General features: G+C 46.3%; 1 protein-coding gene across 12 annotated transcripts in view; it reads left to right on the top strand.

Annotated features, from left to right (window-relative positions):
- The window catches only part of TNS1 (tensin 1), a 183,103-nt gene that overhangs the window by 104,927 nt on the left and 56,573 nt on the right, over positions 1–21,603 (top strand). For all 12 annotated transcript variants that reach the window (XM_060278387.1, XM_060278393.1, XM_035128113.2 and 9 more), the window contains one exon: positions 19,230–20,966. In XM_060278387.1, the coding sequence (XP_060134370.1) occupies positions 19,230–20,966 (1,737 nt within the window). The remainder of the gene's footprint in view (positions 1–19,229; positions 20,967–21,603) is intronic.

The raw sequence follows: 21,603 nt of genomic DNA on the forward strand, positions 1-21,603 counted from the left end.
TGCGGCATAAGCTAGAGTGCACATCTACATTTAAGTCTATGAAAGCTTATGACATAATAACAACGAAATGGAACTCCCTTTGCTGTGGGAGGGATTTACACTGAAAAATAAGTTATCCGGTTTGTATTCAAACTTCACTCCAATACCATCTTGATCAACAGGTCCAATAGCTTCTTCTTCTTCTTCTTCTTCTTCTTCTTCTTCTTCTTCTTCTTCTTCTTCTTCTTCTTCTTCTTCTTCTTCTTCTTCTTCTTCTTCCTCCTCTTCCTCTTCCTCTTCCTCCTCCTCCTCCTCCTCCTCCTCCTCCTCCTCCTCCTCCTCCTCTTCCTCCTCTTCCTCCTCCTCTTCTTCCTCCTCCTCCTCCGAATGTGTTTTCAGTTTGCTTTAAAGTGGCTCTAAGTGGTCATTAGGACAGCAAATTCAGTGAGGAGAAAAGGTATAATGGGCGGGATGGTGAACGGCAATCCCCCAAGGGTCTTCCTAAGAGGAATGCAAAGCTTTCTGCAGGTGCAGCCGTTTGGCAGGGATGCCAGAGCTCCCGCCCCTGTTTCTCTGAAAGGCTGGATTAGCAGCATGAAGGATGTATCTCTGCTATCCCTGCGACAGGCTGCCAGAAGCAATCACTCTTGCTGCACTCTAATTACCCTGTGGCCTGGTGCCAGCAGACGTTCCTACCAGGAGAGCTTGTTGTGAGGCAGGCAGCACAGCTTCTTGCTGCGTTTGTGTGTAGAAGGTAATTGTTTTTCTGTGCTGGGATCATAAAGTAAAATGAGGGTGAGGGTAAATCCATTTGGTTCTGCGCACGGCGGGATTCCCAGCAACTCTTTAGCGTGCATTTATCTCCAACCGTCTGTTGCACGCAGTGAAGCTCAAATGCCTAAGAATAATAGTAGGAACAACAACAACACCTTCATAATTCAGTCCTGCCACCTCATGGAAAATCACTTTGCATTTTGAAATCTGCTGTTTGTAGGGGCATGCCTTGCTTTAATTAGTTCCGCTTTCTTTCTCTGAATTGCAGTTTCATTAGTTCTGCCATTCGCTTCAGAACTAGCACAGTGTAGTGGATGGTGTGTCAGACTAGAACTGGGGAGGCACAGATTCAAATCCCCACTCAGCCTTGAAGCTCGCTGAGTGACCTTGGGCTGGTTGTTATCTTTCGGCATGACCTACCTGACTGGGTTGCTGTGAAAATAAAACAGGAGGCAGAGATTTCCTTGGAGGAAGGACTGGATAAAATTGTAAACAGTAGATTCAAATAACTCTGTCAAATGCCTGGGAGAATTCCGAGGGCTGGCTGAAAGCAGGAGTGGAATTGCCCAACGGTAAGAGAAGGCATTGTGGTTTGCAAGGGGGATACTTAATGCTGATTAAACTGCTGATTAAACTGCATCAGGAGACAAGGTTCCCTGCCTAGAATTTGCACAAGCTAGTTTTCTTGCCCAGTTAATTGGTTTCAGGAATCAGGGGTTTGGGGAATCCTAATCACATTTTTGGTCTTTGTTTTTGGTTCCTTAAATAAAGGGGAGATGACCTCAAGAGAACACTTCATCTAAGACAGGGCAGTCCAACTTTTCATATCAAATGGGCCACAAGAGTGCTTTGAAATGGAACTCATGGACCTCGCACTGCCTTGTTGCTCAGGGAGGGGGGGAGCAAAGCTCAAATTTGACACACGCAGCCCAGCCCTCACACTTCCTTCCCAAGGCCTTGAGAGCCGCATGCATGTTGGACCACCCTGATCAAAGATCTTAAAAGTACCAAATATCCATTTGCCGTGCTGGCCAAGGCTGATGGGAGTTATAGCCCCAAACACCAGGATGGTAAATGATGCTCTGTCAGAACGAGATCTGCACTAAATCTCTTGATTCAAAAGGATCAGGAAGAATATTTAAGTTTACACAAATATAGACATTCCCAGAGTAAATAGGATAACTTGGGGAAAATGTAATTAAAATGAAGCATGCATTTTTTTCTTAGGTGTATAATTTACAGAGATTGTGGCTGGAGAACTCAGAGGCATTTATAGTGTAGAATTCTAAATCTTCCTGGGCTCTTCAGGATGAGTTAAAAATAGCCCCTTTCGTATATTTTGGAAAGCATGTTTGATCCGTGTATCTGTGTATATATGTTGGTTGCTGTACACATGCTTGTGCTATAAACTAATACAGTAGCTGCCTGTTGTCGTCAGTGCATGTATATGTTACACGAGGCTCTCTGCCTTCAGATGTTTGCCATGCTTTCCCCACTAAGTCCATATTGTTATTTACAGACCACCACGTCGGTCCCTCCCCATCTTTGGTATCATTTTTTAATTCACGGAGTTGAGTGCTTGGAGCCCTTGTAAATCATCTGCCTTCACACCAGGGAGCAGAGCAGTAAAGGGGGGGGGATATATCTAGTTTGCCAGTGAGGTCACTGCGGGTTGTGGCGCGGAAAAGGCTCACAGCAGCTGCTTGCGGCACAAGTGTCTTGTCTCTCTGGCTTGTTAATACCCACAGGGCTATAAATATTGGCTTTAGGCAGGATTTCAGATATTCTTGTCACCTTTGTGTCACAGTGTGGATCAGGGCATGTCTAAACCCCAAGCTCCCTCTGTGGGTTAAATTCCCTCCGTCAGGCAGAAACCTGTCACAACACCCCATGTTTGCACCCTACCCATATTCCCGGGATCACCATGTGTCTCTTGACGTCCATGTTTAACAATCGTCGCATCTATACCTTTTGGACAAGACTTGTTTGTAACAGATTAAACCCAAGCTTGCTGCAAGAGCTCTCATCCAGTGCAACTACTGTCATGGCCCCAGCCTCGAGCTCAGACCCAGAGGAGAGTAAGCTAGGGCTGCTGTTCCACCAGCTGATAACTGGACCTGGATCTCAATGCTGAACTTGTGGTTAATGGTCAATAGCTGGTAGAAGCCAAGCCTGGACTCTAGTGAGCATCTTCTTCCATGCCCACTTCACCTGAATCAAATACCTCCCACTACACTGTACCTGCTCAGCAGGAGGCTACAGAAAGAAAAAAGTGCTAGTCTTCAGCCTAGTGGGAGACCCGTTATGGATTCACACTCTTCAGGGAAGCGGGTGGATTTTAGGAGAGGTGCATGGGGTGGACAGACTCACAAGGCCTCTGTTCACCTCCAGCCTTGTTGGAGCAATTTGCTCCGTTGATCTTTCTATGATGCTGCCTTGTCAGTACAGTACTTGGTTGTTGGATGGATCAGTCAGCCAAGCAATACATCAGTACAATTGTTAGAATATGCTTTACAAGAATCCATCTACAAGAACACCGATTGAAATTTACAAAAACTGGAAGGACAGAACAAAACGTTAATTAAATCTATTGTTCAGCTGTAAAATGTAGCGTCACTTAATATGTTTACTTTGAGCAAATAAATTTAGAGAAGTAATCGAAATAAATATACAGATATTAAAAGAAATGATTACGGACCTTTTGAAAGGTGTTCACTTTTACCAGGATTTAAATTTCAGAGATAAAGTGAAGGAGCCTAAAATGCCTTATTTGTTTTTTATACATTTTTTTAGTAGGCATTTTCCAAGGACCATCAGAAAGAATTGGTTCTGCAGAAGTGGATAGGATATATTTTCCTGCTGCTTGTGGGGTGGGGGGTGGGTTGGGTTAGGGTCTGAAATACAGGCTGTGTCATGCCTGCCATAAATAAGCCACACTGGGTATATCAATTTTAATTATTTAGAATGCACCACAAATCTTCCACACACTAACTGCTGCCTAACTGGAGCCAGCATGGTGTAATGGTTAAGAGCGGTGGACTCATAATTTGGTGAACCGGGTTCGATTCCCCGTTCCTCCACGTGCAGCTGCTGGGTGACTTTGGGCTAGTCACACTTCTCTGAAGTCTCTCAGCCCCACTCCCTTCACAGAGTGTTTGCTCTGGGGGAGGAAGGGAAAGGAGATTGTTAGTGGCTTTGAGACTCCTTAAGGGGAGTGAAAGGCGGGGTATCAAATCCAAACTCCTCCTCTTCTTCTGCTCACTGTCCCATCAAGTGGTCACTAACTTGGTATATCCCTTTATTTTTATATATTTATTATTAAAAATATATCCTGCTAAGCATAGCCCAGTGGAACCTTTAGGTAGGCTTACAACATGGTACAAAAGAATGTGACAGAGAAGGAATTTCCCCATTATCACTCATAGGACAGGTAAGAGGAGAACCAACAAACTGAGATCACACCAGCTCCCAACTCTTCAAGGTGACCCAGAAGGATACCATGGCTTATGGTACTAAAAGCAGCAGAGCAGTCCAAGGAAGCCAACAGATTCACACTTCCCTCTATATCCTCTACAATAGAAATCAAAACAAGGCCCAAAGCCAGATCAATACGAAACACAATGACCAGTATCATCCAGCACACCCTGGAAATGAGTTATCTGTCCATCTTGCTTGAGAATAGTATATTAGAAAATGGCCCCTAATTATTTTGCAACAGAAGGATAAAATGTGGGTACAGCATGTATTTGCTGGTGGTCAGGCTAAGTCCCTGGTAGGAACCCCCTAACACATTAATTCCCAAACTATCCTTGATTTAATAAACTCTCTGGACTTGAAAATTCATCTCCGTCTCTTTTGCTACAGAGACAGTAAATAAATCTGGGCCTAACCATGCAGGGCCAATAGAAATAGATCTCCCAGAGTGAGTTTATTTAAGGGACTGTATCTGTAAGGCACCATATTTATCCTGTTTGTCCAGGGTTTTGTGGCTGCCTCATAAATAGCATTTAGGGTCAGAGAAGAGCGGCAGTGAATGTAACCAAGCTACTGTGGGTTCCTAAATCATCCTGGGATACTGAGAAAGAGAAATGATCAGGGGGCATTTGTGTGGGAAGGATGTGAAGTTGAATATCAACAGCCTGTCCCTGGCAGCCACTTCTGTCTGTGTATTTGTGGCCACCCTGTGTTGTTGTGATGGCTGGCCATCTTGGGAAAGTGATGAGATCCTGATGTGCCTGTTGTATTTAAGAGGCAGTTGTGGTGAGGGGACAACAGAGAATTGTACTTGCTACTCATTTTCATATGTCACTTTCTTGAAATATTGCAAATATAGAGGAGCAGGAATTCTTAGCATTTGGTTTGGGCCGTAGGTCTGCCGGGCATGGGTCTACAGAACAAACAAAGAGAATGTGCTATTGAATACAGCCAAAGATGACAATTATTTTCTACATTCAAATGCAGCTTTAAAGAGGGAGAACGAAGTGGCAGTCTCTACCTTCGTAAGCCGTTTCTGCTGTGAAATTAACACAATGTGGATTTTTTTGAGGCAGAGCTCCATTTCCCTCAATATGTTCTTCCTTCCTTTCATATCATCCTGTGAGTTGCTTTCAGTGACAGGAAAGTGGATCTCCTGATTCTCTAAATCAGGCATAGGAAACATTTGACTCACCAGGTGTTGCTGAACTACAACTCCCACCATCCATGGCCATGCTTGCTGGGGCTGATGGGAGCTGTAGTTCAGCAACATCTGGAGGACCAAAGGGCCCCTAGACCCCTGCTGTAAATGGTTTCCTGAAGCCCTTTGAAAGTGGATTTGTAACTGGCTGACTGCCCGAACCCAAAGGGTGCTCATCAATGGCTCCTTCTCATCCTGGAGAGTAGTGACTAGTGGGGTGCCACAGGGTTCTGTCTTGGGCCCAGTCTTATTCAACATCTTTATCAATGACTTGGATGATGCGATTGAGGGCATCCTGAGCAAGTTTGCAGATGACACCAAATTGGGAGGGGTGGCTAATACCCCAGAGGACAGGATCACACTTCACAATGACCTTAACAGATTAGACAACTGGGCCAAAGCAAAGAAGATGAATTTTAACAAGAAGAAATGTAAAGTACTACACTTGGGCAAAAAAAATGAAAGGCACAAATACAGGATGGGAGACACCTGGCTTGAGAGCAGTACATGTGAAAAGGATCTAGGAGTCTTGGTAGACCACAAACTTGACATGAGTCAACAGTGTGATGCAGCAGCTAAAAAAGCCAATGCAATTCTGGGCTGCATCAATAGGAGTATAGCATCTAGATCAAGGGAAGTAATAGTACCACTGTATTCTGCTCTGGTCAGACCTCAACTGGAGTACTGTGTCCAGTTCTGGGCACCACAGTTCAAGAAGGATACTGACAAGCTGGAACGTGTCCAGAAGAGGGCAACCAAACTGGTCAAAGGCCTGGAAACAATGCCTTATGAGGAACGGCTTAGGGAGCTGGGTATGTTTAGCCTGGAGAAGAGAAGGTTAAGGGGTGATATGATAGCCATGTTCAAATATATAAAAGGGAGGGAGGAGGTTGTTTTATATATAGAGGAGGGAGAAAGGTTGTTTTCTGCTGCTCCAGAGAAGCGGACACAGAGCAATGGATTCAAACTACAAGAAAGAAGATTCCACCTAAACATTAGGAAGAACTTCCTGACAGTAAGAGCTGTTCGACAGTGGAATTTGCTGCCAATAAGTGTGGTGGAGTCTCCTCCTTTGGAGGTCTTTAAGCAGAGGCTTGACAGGCATATGTCAATAATGCTTTGATGGTGTTTCCTGCTTGGCAGGGGGTTGGACTGGATGGCCCTTGTGGTCTCTTCCAACTCTATGATTCTCTGAAAGGACTAAGAGCTGTTGGGATGACTACTTTTTCACCCATGCCCCACTCAACAACTGTAAGGCACTTACCTTTGGTTTCCCCACCTGCCTAATACTGCTGACAGATATATAAAGGTAAAGGGACCCCTGACAGTTAAGTCCAGTTGCAAACAACTCTGGGGTTGTGACGCTCATCTCACTTTACTGGCCGAGGGAGCCGATGTTTGTCCGCAGACAGTTTTTCAGGGTCATGCGGCCAGCATGACTAAGCCGCTACTGGCGAAACCAGAGCAGCACACGGAAACACCGTTTACCTTCCTGCCGGAGCAGTACCTATTTATCTACTTGCACTTTGACGTGCTTTCAAATTGCTAGGTGGGCAGGAGCAGGGACTGAGCAACGGGAACTCACCCCGTTGCGGGGAGCCAACCTTTTGATTGGCAAGCCCTAGGCTCAGTGGTTTAGACCACAGCACCACCCACTGACATATACTTTGAAACAAATGAGCAGAAATCCATCCCGGTGCTGATCTCAGGGCAGCTCAGCTCAAAAAGGCCTTAAGTGGCCCTATATGTTCCCATCTTGCCTCCCCCACTGACTCTTCTCTCTCTTTTCATCTTCTGAGTGCCTCTCCTTTCATGCCCACAACACTCATTTTGTTCCTGGGATGTTCCCAAATAACAACTTCACAAATATGTGGTGGGAATTGTGGGCTTGATTCCAGCACTTCATATTCCTGAAGGTGTGGTGTGCTCTGAATTCTCTTCCGTAGCTTGTCCTCCTTGCTCAGCTACTCTCAGGGGCTCAGCTGTAACTAGAAGGATACAGGAGTGGGAGAGGGGTGTGGGAGAGCCATTTTTGTAGTAGTATAAAATTATAAATTATGATTTTATACTACTAATAAAAGGTGGAAAAAAATATGGTGTGACATCGGCAGAAAGTAGGCTCAGTATCTCATTAGCATCTTTCTGTGGTGTTTGTTGAACGCAAAGAATTCTTTCTCTTTTTGAACAGTGACTCCTTTGCCCAAATCCATAGTCCATCACCTTCCATGTCTAACTTTTGATAGTGTTGTTGCTGTTGCTTAAATCTCAAACCAGGGAAAATACATTATTTAGAACCTTTTCTTTTCTGAAAACTTTTATGAAATGTTCTTAAAAAAAACTTTAAATATTTAATTTGCACTTGGAACCTCAAGATCTTTTGGTTAGGACTGAGGTCACAAGTCATCCAAACTCTTTGTCTAAGAAAAACAAATGCTTGGTACGTATCTTTGTTTTTTGAGATTCCATAGTGCTTCTTGTTAAAAATGAGTCGATGGATGTTTCTTTATATGCTTGTTTCAGTGTTGTATAGATTTCCATCTTAACTGTAACTTTAGCAGCTGACCTCTTGCAAAGTTTATCCTAATAGTTATAACCATGGAGCTGACCTCTTGTGATGACCTTGAGTTTACTCCAGTGCCACGCAACTTGCTCAAAGGAACAACATGCAACAGGAAATAGCAAAATAGGAGTTATCCTGTGCATGGACCTCATAGGTTTCGGTAACAGCATTGTGTGGAGAGTACCACCCTGTTTTCCCTTAGTGATCAACCCAGGGGATCATCTTAGCACCTGCACAGTTTGTGAGCCTGAGCAAAACCACTGGGCTTATGTGCCCAGAGTCTCTGTCCTGTTTACTACATGGCAGCCATTTTCCTTTTTCAGAGTGGGCTTTAATTTTACATTTAGCCTGTGGCTGCTGCGCCTGTGCTTGATGACAGTCTGACCTAATTTGGCACATATGACTAGGGGAATCTGCTCGTCCATCTGGGTGAAGCAGATGGGCTGGCAAATATTGAAGTGTTGCTGGGAGCATGGGAATGAAAATATCCCCTTCTACAACTCAGAAATGAGAAAAGCAGATAGTGCTGTGATGGTGAGCGCATGTGAAATACAGAGGATGCAAGCTGCCAGGCGTACAGCTGCGCACATGAGTTTGCCTCTGGGCCGAAGAGGAGGGATAAGCTGTGTGTTTGACACTGCCCATTTGAAGGGAACATTTCCTCAAGGGAATGTTTAATGCAGGGAACAACCAGTGCTGTGCCTTTCAGATGTGGTTGGACTCCCAGTTCCAACCAGCATGATCAATAGCCAGGGACAGTGGGAGTTGTAGTTCAACAACATCTGGAGGGCGCGATGTTGCTTTGATGCAGATTCTTACTGAAAACTTCTTGCCTTATACTTCTCTCCTTCAGCTCACCTAAGCAGACTTGACAAATAGTTCTCCTCTGTGAAACTTATCTATTGTGCTTCTGTCCCCCCCCTTTGCTTTTTAATTGTCTGCAGCTCTTATTGATCCTGTCACTTTATGTGGCTTTAGTTTAGTAAAATAATATAAGGGCTTTCTTGGGGGCAACCTGGGTCCTGTGGGGTCCTGTGGATGCTGTCCTTTGATTTGCCACCCCACTGGGCATATGCGTCATTAGGAGCACAGCCCATTGCCCCCACCCGCACCCCCAGGAACATTAAAATGAGAAGGGTGGTATTGGTTTCTAGCCCAGCATAAAGAAGGATGAACTCAAGAGTGAAAAGACCACAATAGTCAATACACTTTCAAACCACAGAAAAGCTGGCGGAGGTGAGTGATTGAGCACCTTTCACATTGAGTTGTGCCTTCTGTCTGCCTGAGCTGCTAAAGCTATCGACAAACCCATATGAAACTCCCATCAGCAAGCGTAAGGCTTTTGTTTTCATCGTTATGTCTGGCTCCTTCACTCTCTCTCCCTTCCTCCCCCCCCCCCTTCGCTCTTGCCTGTAGGGAGATGGAGGCCGTCTCCTTGCCTTTCAACAGCTGACTAAAGCAAGAGGAATCTACCTTCTCTGCTCCCTCCCCCTTTTGTTGGCATGGACAGCCTCTACTGTGGTCTGAGTTTTCAAGGTGCAGGACTAGGAGCTGGCGGGAAGTCTTCTTGACTGCCGCAGTGCAGAAGCCTTTGCTGTGAAATCGGGACAGCCCTGCTCTGAGATATGGTGCATTGCAGGGCTGGCCCACCCATGAGGCAAGCTGAGGCGGCTGCCTCAGGCAGCAGGGTCCACAGGAACAACAGATCTGGCCTCCAAGGAATGCATTGCCCGCTGCTACTGCATCCCCCCCTTGTCCCCGATGTAGATCTTCACCCCTCTCCCTTGTTCTTGATGTAGGTCTTCACTCACCCTTTCTTCCCTGGCGGGTGGGGAGGCATTTTGTGGTTTGTCTCAGGTGCCAAAATGTATTGGGCCGGCCCAGGTGCATTGTGTGATATGATGCGGGAGCAACACCCCCTCCTCTGAAAATACCTTCCAACTTTAGAGTTAAGCCTTGGACAATACATCCTTCCATATCTGCTCAGGCTGAACCATGCCCCCTGAATCTTGTAGGCTTCTAAATAGTTGCCCCACCTGCCCCACCACCATGGGTCGTTGTTAGAAAACCTCCCCACCTTCCATTCTAGAAGCTCTGCAGTTGCGTTCAAGGTGTCACCCTAAAAAACACTAGTAGAGCACTTCAGAAAAAAAGGTGTAATTCCCATTGTGGGGTTTTAGTTTTAGAGCAATTTTGGTGCACTGGTACTTTGCCTATGCTAACCCAGTGGACTCGCAACAAGTATCATCCTGAATAGCCCTGATTTGCAGAACTGTGAAATGCAAATGGATAAAAGTAGGAAGCAGGCATTCTTCTGTGCAGAGTGAGAATGACACTGGTGTTTGATGGGCCCTTCCCCAACCTTGGGGCCTCAGCCAATGGCCAACAACACTCCCCTGAGGAGCCTGCCCTGGCATGTGTGGGGAACATAAGAAGCTCTGTTATGCAGAGTCAGACCTCTGATCCATCTAGCTCAGGCTTGTCTACACTGACTGGCAGTAATTCCCTCAGATTTCAGACCTACCTCTCAGTCCTATGTGGAGATGCTGGGGATTGAACCTGGGACCTTCTGCAAGCAAAGCAGATCCTTGACCACTTAGCAATGGGCCTTATAATGTCACCTTTCTTTTGCAGTTGCCAACACCCAGGAGAGCTTAAAATGTATTTAGGGTTGCATTCTGCAAAGTGGCTCCACCTCTCAGGGGCAGACCCTGGCACTGTCCATTTGTCACCAAAGTGGTGAATGACATCATCTACCTTCCTCTGAAAGGAAAGGAGGCACTTTTTTTTCTTGTTAGAACAAGGATATGAAAACAAAACAAAACAAAGATGCTATTTTTCACTTCCAAGATTTCCTTCGGTTGCAAGTCAGCCTGAGTAATAAGAGTGTATTTGGCTGGAATTGTTGTTGGGTTTTTTGGGGGGTGGGGGGAGAATGTGTACACTCAAGCGATCTCCCTGTCCTGACTGTGAATACAGCAGGAGCATCAAATGACTATATCACTCAGTGTGCAACAGTACTATTAAAGCTTCCAGCCTCTGAACAATCTGGGGGGGGGGTTAAAGCCCCACTAAGCTACATGATGATGATGATGATGTCGGTGATGTATTAAATTTATATACTGTCCTTCATCTGAAGATGACCGATTCTGCTCTGCCCACCATGGTGAATGATAATGGCACATGGGCTTGGCTTCAAACTAAGACATCTTTTCTGGTGTAGGTTGCAAGGCGGTTGGGAGAAGGCTGGCACCCCCAATCCCCAGGAACTGGGGTGAGGAGAACGAATACGATGGGAGCTTATAAAAGAAGCAGGGAAGCATTGAGACAGTGCTGGTGTCAAGAAGTGTGAAGGATCAGTTGCATTCCCGACTTGATATTTAGTTTTCTGATGATCTAAACCCATCAGTCCATTGGTTTCAGCACAGCTAAAGGTGTGGACTTGACCCAAACAGTGTTCTTTAAATGCCGTCTGCCCTTATTTAAAACCAAGGCTGCTGGGGGGTGGGGGGTGAGGAGAGGAATTATGCCTTTCTATGTCTTCATTGTTCAGCAGCTGGAAAAATGCTGCTGTGGTTGTGTGAGGTCCCTCTGGAAGAAAAAGAAAAGTTTTGGCGAGTATGAAATGGAAAGGAATGATCTGGCTATGTCCCTGGTCTCCTCCCCTTTGGGCAGAACTGTCTCTTTTTCTCCCTCCCTCTCTCCCTCCAGCTGCACTCTTTTTCCACTCCCTTCTGTCATTCTGCCTCTTTCTCCACCTCTTTCCCTCCCTCCTGCTCCCCCTACCACCACTCCCCAACTCTTGTGCCTCTCAGTGACTTGTGTTGAGCATTTCAGTGGCTGGGAGCTCCCCGCAGCCCTCCTTCTTCCATGCTCCGGTCACTCAGCCTCTTCTGTGATGTCATTTCTGAAATCACATAACTACGGGATGATAAGTGGAGCCCTCGGGATCTGACTGGCTGAATTTACAGACAGGGTTTTATCCCACTCGCTTCCTACAAGCCAGGGGAAAAATAAACCTCACTCCCATGCCTGACAGATGGAAAGGCAGTGTGCTCCAGCAGGGTCTTCCAGGAGCAGCCGCTGCAAACTTCAGCTCTGAAGAATAAATAGCCAAGCCCAGTTTCTCTCCAGCTGCGGAGAGGCTTTCCTGTGCGGTGAGTTTACCTTCCCTGTCTTGGGGTTCAGTTTTTCTCTTGGGATGATCTCTGCTCAGAGTGTTCAGTCCTTTCCACCTGGGATGATGGTGCTGGGAGACAAGGAACAGTTTCTTGGTATCGCAGAAGCCTCATAGCAGAAGCTAGGCTGGCACTGAGGTTCAGAGTACAGAGTGCACACAGCTCTCCTGGTGGAACTGCGGCATAGCCTTGCCCCCTCAGGGTCTTTGCCTACCTACAAAGAGAGCATCTTGTGCAGGCCACTCTAACTGCAGGCAAACTGGAAATCTGCCGAGGGCAAGCCGCTTTCTGATTATAATTATCATTGGGGGTTTTTTGGGTGGTTTTTTTTTTTTGCAACATACACAAATAAAAGCCTTGTAGTATTAACTTGATTGAACTTGTGTAAGCTAATCTTCACAGCATGCCCACTCAAGGTGTTTTCGTCATCTGTCTTGTATTAAGACTTGTCACACAGTTTCTCGGGATGGCACAAGGGTGACAGGATGCAAAAGCTTTACCCATAGATTTCTGGGTGCAAATCAGTACTCTCTGGGGTCAGTGGGGGCTGGCGGTCTGAATCATACCAAAGGTACCTCTCAGGGTACTACATACTGAGCACAGGTTGAAAGCTGAACCCAGTGCTAACTGCAGTCCTCAGGGAATAAGAACTGAACTCTGAAGAATAAATCGAGCCTCCCCAACCCCAGCCCACCCAAAGCTGAATATTTGATTTTGTACTCTCGTGTCTTAGGGGCTGTTGTTTACTCTGACATGTAAACGATTCCTTCTCGTTCGTATTTTTACGCAGGGATGCAACTGACGCCACCCAGGCTTGCAAAAAGTATATTTGGAATTGACTTTCATTTCATTTTCATTTCCAGAAAGCTGGACTCTGTGCCAATTGGCACCACTGCCTTTCTTACTGCTGCTTCTTTTTATATCTTTTGTCTATCTGGACATTGACTTGTTCCTTTTTGTGTGGGGGGTGAGGGGGTGCAAGATATGTGGCCAAGGATGCAGGGAGACAGAAAACTGCTTGACTATACCGGTATATTATTTTCAATTTTGGTGAAAGAAGTGCGGCTTCAAAGGCTGGGTGTGGTATATGCCGACCTGGCTAGGCTGGTCAATATCCATCAGTGAAGCAGAGAGCAGGGGTGAGATCCGGAGGGGAAAGGGCTTGTTTTCTCCTGGTGTGGAGATCCCCGTTCTTGCATCTGAATCAATACAGATAGCTCCAGCTACTTCTTCCCCCTTTCATACCACCGCAGTATCAAATGCCTCTGACAGCTCTGGCAGCTGGGTCAATAAACAAATGGGTGTTCTTCCTCCTCCCTTCATGTCACTTGACTGAATAGCTCTGCTGGCACTCATTACTGTAACAGAGGAGATGGACAAGAGGGGCACCTGTTACTAGTAAGCTGGGCATCGCAACAGGTTTTTGTTGTTGTTTAGCTTCTGGGGAATTGGCCCTTGTGTTAGCTGGAAACGATCATTGAGTGCGTGCAGGAGAGAGAGAGAGAGACAAACAAAATGTTAAAATAAATCTATTGACAGAGGGCATGTGAGGGTGGTTTCAACCCGTGGATTCCTCTCTGTGGCACATATGGTGATTCTCCATCATAATAGGGTGCCAGCGGTAATGTTGATCTCTCTTGGAAGAGCTCACAGAGATAGCAAACAGAGGCAGCGAGGAGCACTGCAGTTGTTCACCTGCCTGGACCTTTCATTTCATTGTAGTTCCATAAGTCTGCTGACTGGTTTTTGCCTGTTGGAAGCAAAGCCTTATATTCAGGAGGCTCAAAAAGCATGAACTTTGGAGGTAAAATAATGCCACCTCTAAGGAGAAACACAGACAACCTGAATTTTGTTGATTTAAACTGTATCTTTTGAGAAAACATTTTTACAGTATTTTATGTAAACTGCTAAGGTGTTTTTCTTTTTCTTTTGTTCAAGCGGTCCATTGCATTTTGCTAAGTAGAATAAACAGCCCCAACAGTTCCCCGCAGCTGTTGTTGTTATGTAAAATGGCGGGCACTCCTGATCATAGATGCTGAATTGCATCTGACCTTGGCCCTGATCTGTCAAACCCAGCCAGATGGGCGGGGTATAAATAATAAAGTATTATTATTACTTTGATGTGAACTTCTCACTTGCCACAGAGATTGGGCTTGTTTTCATCCTCACAGTGGGGGTACACAGCAACGTAAGCCCTATGGAACCGAGGCACCCTGGACACCCATCCTTCTTTTGCTAAGTGGCCTGTGGCATGTTCAGACTGGCAGGGTGGTGGTCGACTAAGTTCTACTCAAAATATACCAATTGGTATTAATAAACGTAACTTAGTGGTGCTCATTCATTTCAGTGAGTTGACTTTGAGGAAAACTTAACTGAATACCATCCTCAGTATTTTGCGGGAGGGATTCAAGTGCCTGCCAGAATTTTAGGTTTCCACAGTTAAAGTGGATTACAGGCTTCTGCCGCCCTTGCATAGCAAATCCACTAAAAAGGGAAAAGAAAGAAACCCCGAACTTTTTGTGATTTGGAAAGTGATGGAGAAATGCGTTGAAAAATGCATGAACACATGTAAATTGGGATGAATACTCATTGTCATATAACTGTCCTGTAACATATTGGAACAAGTGCTGAATAAAGACCAGACATCGTCTAACGGCTGGGTAAGCTCCGTGCAAGCAGATCAGGGTGAATGGTAAATAAACGGGTCCTCTGGAGGAACCCTTAATGTGCTCTTTCCCCTCTGAAGATGGCATTGCGGAGGAAAGGGATGAGTCTCTTTCCTCTGTGTCCCCTACTAATGTTACCATGGGACTTTCAAATAGGATGACACTCAGGGTGCATTCTGGGATGTTTTCTGGCTGTGTTTGTAATTTAAAAATAATCACTTGAGCTTGGCAGAAGGATAACTTTGAGAGGGTTCTACTGGCACCAATGCTGGTCCCATTGACCAAATAAAGATACTTGTGTCCTCCCCTCCCCCCCCCTTTCGTTCCTCGTTTCCTATTATTGCCACCTGCCCCATGTGCTTAATACAGCAGCAACACCAAGAGGCCTGGACAAATTCCCCCATGGCCACAGTTCCATCTTTCTCCACACAAACTAGCTGAGGAAGGTGGTTAGAGATCTGGAGAGCTGGTGTTCCTTCAAGAGAAGTGGGGAGTGGAGTGAACTTTCTCCTCCAGTATTACTTTGTGGCTTCCCCACAAAGTTCACCAGTTGATTTGAGGGCTATGTGTGTGGTTGCCCAGCCCTTGGGAAGAATGTTAGAGCTTCGTCCCATCCTTTTTTAAAGCAAAGTGGGAGGCATGCCAGCCGATGGGCAACCTGGGCTACAAATAACTATTGTGGGAAAAGGTCAGTTTAGAGAAGCTATGTGTGGAGAGCTGCTTCTCAAAAGGGGCCAGAAATTATTTGATAGGCTTGGGTCAGCGGTATACATAGAAAACACTGGGAGGTAAGCTAGTATATTTTAGGGCTACAGCTTTGTGAATACATATGTCTGCATCCTCTGGAAAACAGTTACTTTAAATAAATTTTGGAATGGTGCTGAATGTGTATCTGTACCACTGTCCCATAATTGCTGGTGTATGAAAGAATGTACATGGTGTGCCGCTGCTTCTCTGGGTTAAGCACTGGTTAAGCACTACTGTCTCTGTGTGTATTTCTTGAATGGTTACTCTGTGTATAAACATATAAAAAGTCTGATTGTTGCTTTTGAGTAGTATATTATATGCAATCGGTGGTGGTGGTGGTTATTCTGAGTCCATGTCTGTTCCCGTTTGCTGAATATTTGTGTGTGTCCACATACACTGTTATGCTACACCCACCCACACCCCTATAAACACCCAAGTTTGGTATTCTCTCCTCTCTTTTTAAAGTATTCTACAGCTTTAGTACCTAAGAAAGAGGGGAGTGAAGTAGGGCATGCTCTCAGTGAAGACAACACAACTTTACTTGGTTGTCTGCCTTGTGTGATCGTTGGTCTAAAGCAGGCATCCCCAAACTTTGGCCCTCCAGATGTTTTGGCCTACAATTCCCATCATCCCTGACCACTGGTCCTTTAGCTAGGGATCATGGGAGTTGTAAGCCAAAACATCTGGAGGGCCACAGTTTGGGGATGCCTGGTCTAAAGTAAACCTATTTTCATTTTGTGTCTGCTGCTTCTGTGTGTTTTTGTTTGTGTGTGCACATGCTTTTGCTTAGGTAGTGTTCTGTAGGAAAGAAATTAGGCTTCCTGCTGGCAGGTTAGAACTTCGAAGCAGTTACGGAAGTGCTTGCTGTTTGCAGATAGGAGCCCTATGACTTCACACTCTTCCATTAGGCCATATTCCGTTCCTGAAGTCAATCCTTGGCTTATTGCCAGATAGAAGTCACTTTTTCCCCCTAAATGAAAGCATTCCATATTGTGGTGCAGCCAGTTCCAGGAAACCTCGCAGGAGACCTAAGAAAAAGGCAGAACGTTTCTGCGTGAGAAAGAAAGGATCCTCCAGTATGAGCTGGAACTCACGCTGAAACAACCCTATATCCCAAATTGCTTTGTTTTCTGTGTAATTAAATTATTGCCATTTTTATATATTTTTTATGTTTCATGAGCCCACTTCATGCATGCTTAAAATCCCTTCATGGAGCAGTCCTGAAACCTCAGCTGCAAAGAGAAAGTAATGTGTGATCTAATGAGACCATATAGTTTTCCATTGATGGCTAGTACAAGCACAAGAGTATAATAAAAATTGTTGTTGTTGTTGTTGTTGTTGTTGTTGTTATGTATAATGTATTAAATGTCATGGTTTTAAGTCACGGCTTCTTAAAATGATTAAAAACATATAAACAGCATAATCACAGTCATGATAGCAGCAGTAAAAGTATTGTAGATCAATGGATCACAGCCAACTATTTTAATGTAACACTATAAATTGAAGTTTGTCATCTATAAAATCTCCTTTTTAAAAGCAATCCTGAATAAAGACCTTTTTAAGAACCCAGGTGGGGGGGCTCATCATTTATCGGGGTGGGGGGGGGGAGAGTCATCCATAGTTGTGGGGCTGCCTCAGAAAAAGGTCTCATCTGCTGTACCAGCCAGCCTGACCTCCCTTCCTGGTGGGCACATGAACAGAGCCTTGGTGGCTGATCTCAAATCCTTGAAAGGTTATAGTATAGGTCATCGGTGCTCCTTTGATCTACTTGATCCCAGGTGTTTCAGGAGGACTTTAATGGTCACTATTAGGACATATAGGCAGATAGTGCAGCTGATGCAGAGTAGGTGGGTCCTCTGTACCCACACGAACTGTCACCAGTGTCTTGACTATAATAGACTATAATACTATAATAGATTGCCCAAAGAAGGTCAGGAAAACCTACCGTATTGCTGCATAATCCCATGACTGAGGAGATCAAATATATCCTCAAAACATTACCGCATTACCTTGCAAACCACCTGCAGCATAAGGTTCATCTCTAGATCTGTCTATACAATTCCTCAGTGCCCATGATGCTAGTGAAAATTGGCTTGCTTGTTTATTTATTCATTCATCCATTTAACATGATTTATATACCACTTAATCCAAGAAACCTCCAAGTGGTTTATACAAAACAGTCTTATGGTGAGCAAAAGTGTAAAATGTTCTCCGCCACAAACACACACATTTCTTAAAACCATTCCCAGTGCTATTCATAGCCATGTTTCTTTTCACTAGTTATGATATCATTTTATTTTATTTGGTTAGGGTCTCTTTTCTGAAGTGACCCCATCCAATCAAGCACCACTATTAGTGAGTGCCATGTTGTCAGAATGCCACATAGCCAACCAGGCTTGCCTAATTCCAACTGAATTCAGAGAGAAGGCAGCGCTTTCTGCATTGCATGACCCTCACTCTGTGGGGAAGGCAGAACACAGCAACCACTTAAATGGGTATGAAGAGGAAGGTAAATTCCTCCACTTGCGGCACTGCAAACACTTTTTCTCCCTTTCAAGCTCCCTCTCTCATCACTGAAAGGAGAAGAGGTGCCGATTATGGATTAAAGTGTTAGTGAGAAGTGCCCCCCTCCATTTTAACTTGGCCCTGGCCTTCAAAACTTCTTAATCAAAAGCAGAATGAAACATTAGCAGGAGAGCTCTTTTTATCCCCATCAAGACCATTTGTTTTATTTTTGGACTGCAAAGAGAACACAATGCTTTTTTTAGTTGGTGGAATCAGGGTTTGTTTTTTGCTGTTTAAAAAATCACTGTTGCTTGAATTAAGGGATTAAGGGAAACAGATGAATTTGCATGTTCCTCTGAGCAGGCACACTTTGGCTACTTTTGCTCTTACAGTAAAGTTCCAAACCTATAGAAGGGAAGCTGGTGGTTGGCTTCCCTCTTATGAGAAGGTTGCATGTTCTGAGCCTTTGGTTGGAGGATCCAGGCTTGGTGCTACGTCAGGGTTATACAACATCAGGGCTGTACAACATGTGACTCACCAAACCTAACACAACCTATCAGCTGCATATTGGGGCCTGCCTGCGCCTAAAAGCCCCCCCCCCCTGGTCATGCAGCAAAAATAGGATTATTGAAGTCCTTTGTCTTGGTGGGCCACAACTTGTGCAGACTTGACTGGAGGATCTTCTGGTCTCTGCCTTTTCATGGTGTCCCAACCATTCCCAACTTGCTTACCCTTTGCTAAAGAGGTTTCATGTATCCTGAGATCAATACAGGTACTTTTGCTACAAAACATGCTGTGTTTTGTAAAAGCAAGTCAAGAAGAAAATAGCCAGTAAATGTGTTTTACTCCAGTAGCCGCCAGCACTTACTTCTCTAGCTGCGATTAGGTCCTGTGGGAGCAGAACATGGCAGGGGCTGTGCTACCATCAGAGAGACACACTGGCGTCTCTTGTCTTCAGAGGCCTGGAGGGCACAGGATGCGATAATGCTTGGCAGCTGGTTGGCAGGGTCGCAGTGTCCCTTCTCATTGTAGCTAAATGCAGGCGGCCAGCCCAGGTATTGTTTATGTCTTAATTGGAACACATAAGCTTTTGCAGCATAACAGCTATTGATTTTCCTGTCTCCCTTCTCTCTTCCTCCATGCAGAGGTTGGTCACACCCAAGGGCCTCTAGATGGCAGCCTGTATGCCAAGGTGAAGAAGAAAGACTCGCTCCACGGCAGCACCGGCACCGTCAACACCAACCGCATCACGCTCTCGGCTGCCCCCAACCACATTGAGCACACACTCTCTGTTAGCAGTGATTCAGGCAACTCTACCGCCTCCACCAAGACAGACAAGACTGACGAGCAGGCAGTGGCCACAGTCCCCGGCAGCAGCGGAGGAAGCAACCCTATACTAACCCCGGAGGAGAAGCGGGAGCTTGACAGCTTGCTCAGCGGCTTTGGCTTGGAGAACGAGGCCGCCATGCATAACCACAACCCCAGCGGGGGAGCAGTGGTTGCTTCCACCACCTCAGGCCGCCACATTGTTCCAGCTCAGGTGCATGTCAATGGGGAAGCTGCCAGCTTGGTGGCCGAGAGGGAAACAGACATTCTGGATGACGAGTTGCCCAACCAGGATGGGCACAGCGTGGGGAGCCTGGGCACCCTCTCATCATTTGATGGCACCACCAACACCAGTGACATGGGCTACCACGAGGCCCCTCGGATGGAGAGCCTCAACTCCTTGCCCAATGGGTCATCCAACTTCAACGGCATAGACAAGCTGCATGATTCAGAGACAGTGATCAATGGTGGCTACCCCTACAACAACCAGAACACCTTGCGGAGCATGATGGGGCGTCACCCCCAGGACCCGTATGGGCACATCCGTCCTTCAGTGTCTGCCCAGGAGAATTTGGCCGACTACTACCAGCATGGCTTCCCCACTCCTGGCTGGTTGCAACCCCAGCCGCCAGCTGCCAGCCAGCAGTACCCCTATGGCTACGATCCAAATGGCATATACCGCTCGCAGTCCTTCCCCACAGCGACTGCGGAGAGCCCCCAGCTGCCCCAGGCACCAGCCCGGAGCACGAGTAGCCGGGAAGCTGTCCAGAGGGGACTTAACTCTTGGCAGCAGCAAAGTGGAGGCAGCAGACCGCCTTCCCGCCAACAGGATGGTGCCCGAGACAGCCAAAGTCCCAGTGTTTCCAGTGCAAGCCCTCAGCCCAGCCCTTCGCAAGCAGCACCCCCTCAAAGCATCAGCATCCCTGAATTCCCCAGGGTGGCCTCCCAGAAGGAAATAGAGCAGTCCATTGAGGCCCTCAACATGCTCATGCTTGACCTGGATCCTTCTGTCTCCATGATGCACAAGTCCCAGAGTGTCCCGGTGTCTTCCAGAGAAGATAAGCCACGCCCAGTGGCTCTCTCAGTATCTGCCCAGCCCGTGACTGGTCCTCAAGTGGTGCAGCCAAAGTCTACCAATCCTTTTGGCCCTATTCCAGGAAGCCCTTCCCACAACTCCATGGGCATCTCTGTGTCCCAGCTGCCGGACCACCAGGCACCTAAAGCTCATCCCACAAAGCTATTGCTCCACAATGCTTCAGAGCCAGAGTACCCCATGCAGGATGACCAGGAGGCTTATTTGTCCTATGGCTATCCGAACCAGCAAGCCAGGAGCTACGGCCAGGCTGCAGGAAGCCCTCCTACGTCTCCCAGGCCCCATGCAATGGCATATAAGCTCATGGAAGCTCAGCATCCCCTGCTGACGTCACCGCCATCCCCTGGGATGACAATTCAAGCCCAGGTACCAATAAAGGATGTGGAGAACAGTGAGGAACCTTCTCGCCCCGCAGAGGAAGAGCCTTTGCATCTTGAAGGTCTGGTGGCCCACAGGGTAGCAGGTAGGAAGCCTTATTCTCTGTTTTCTTATGAGTCAGGGGTTTTTATCCTTAGGGCTCAGAAGTCCCCCACCCCCATGTAATCTTTTAGGGCTGGTAGGAGAAGAATGCTGCTCCAGGGCCCCAGATTGTTTCCTGTGGCTTAGTCCAAAATAGAATGGATAAACTGAACTGTTCCCACAGCAGTCCTGGGGGCGGTGTGTTGGGGGAATGCCTGGTAGGAGGGCTCTCGCAACCACACTTGCAAACAACATGCAAATGTCATAGGATCTATCTATGCCAGGGGTGGGTGGTTTTTTTTTGGGGGGGGGTAAACATGCCATACTTAGAGTTGCTGGGAACTGCAACTCTTTAGTGCAACTGCTACACCACATTCCAGATTTAACAAGAAGCTACTGTGACAGCACTAGATCTCAGCCTCCCTCCCTGTTCCTTCAGAAGGTACAGGGAGGCTTCCCTTCATCCTCTGCAAGAGAACAATTGTTGCTCTGGAGCAACTGAATGCACTTGTCTAGATTTAGATGCATCTCCCCGAGTCCTAGTGGCTAATGCCAGGTTTCTGCAGAGCTAACTGCAAACCTGCAGCTTGGAACAGATGAAAGCCATCATTCCTGATTTGTAACTTACTGGTATTTGGCAT

This window comes from Zootoca vivipara, chromosome 1 (genome assembly GCF_963506605.1).
Source record: "Zootoca vivipara chromosome 1, rZooViv1.1, whole genome shotgun sequence".
NCBI lineage: Eukaryota > Metazoa > Chordata > Lepidosauria > Squamata > Lacertidae > Zootoca > Zootoca vivipara.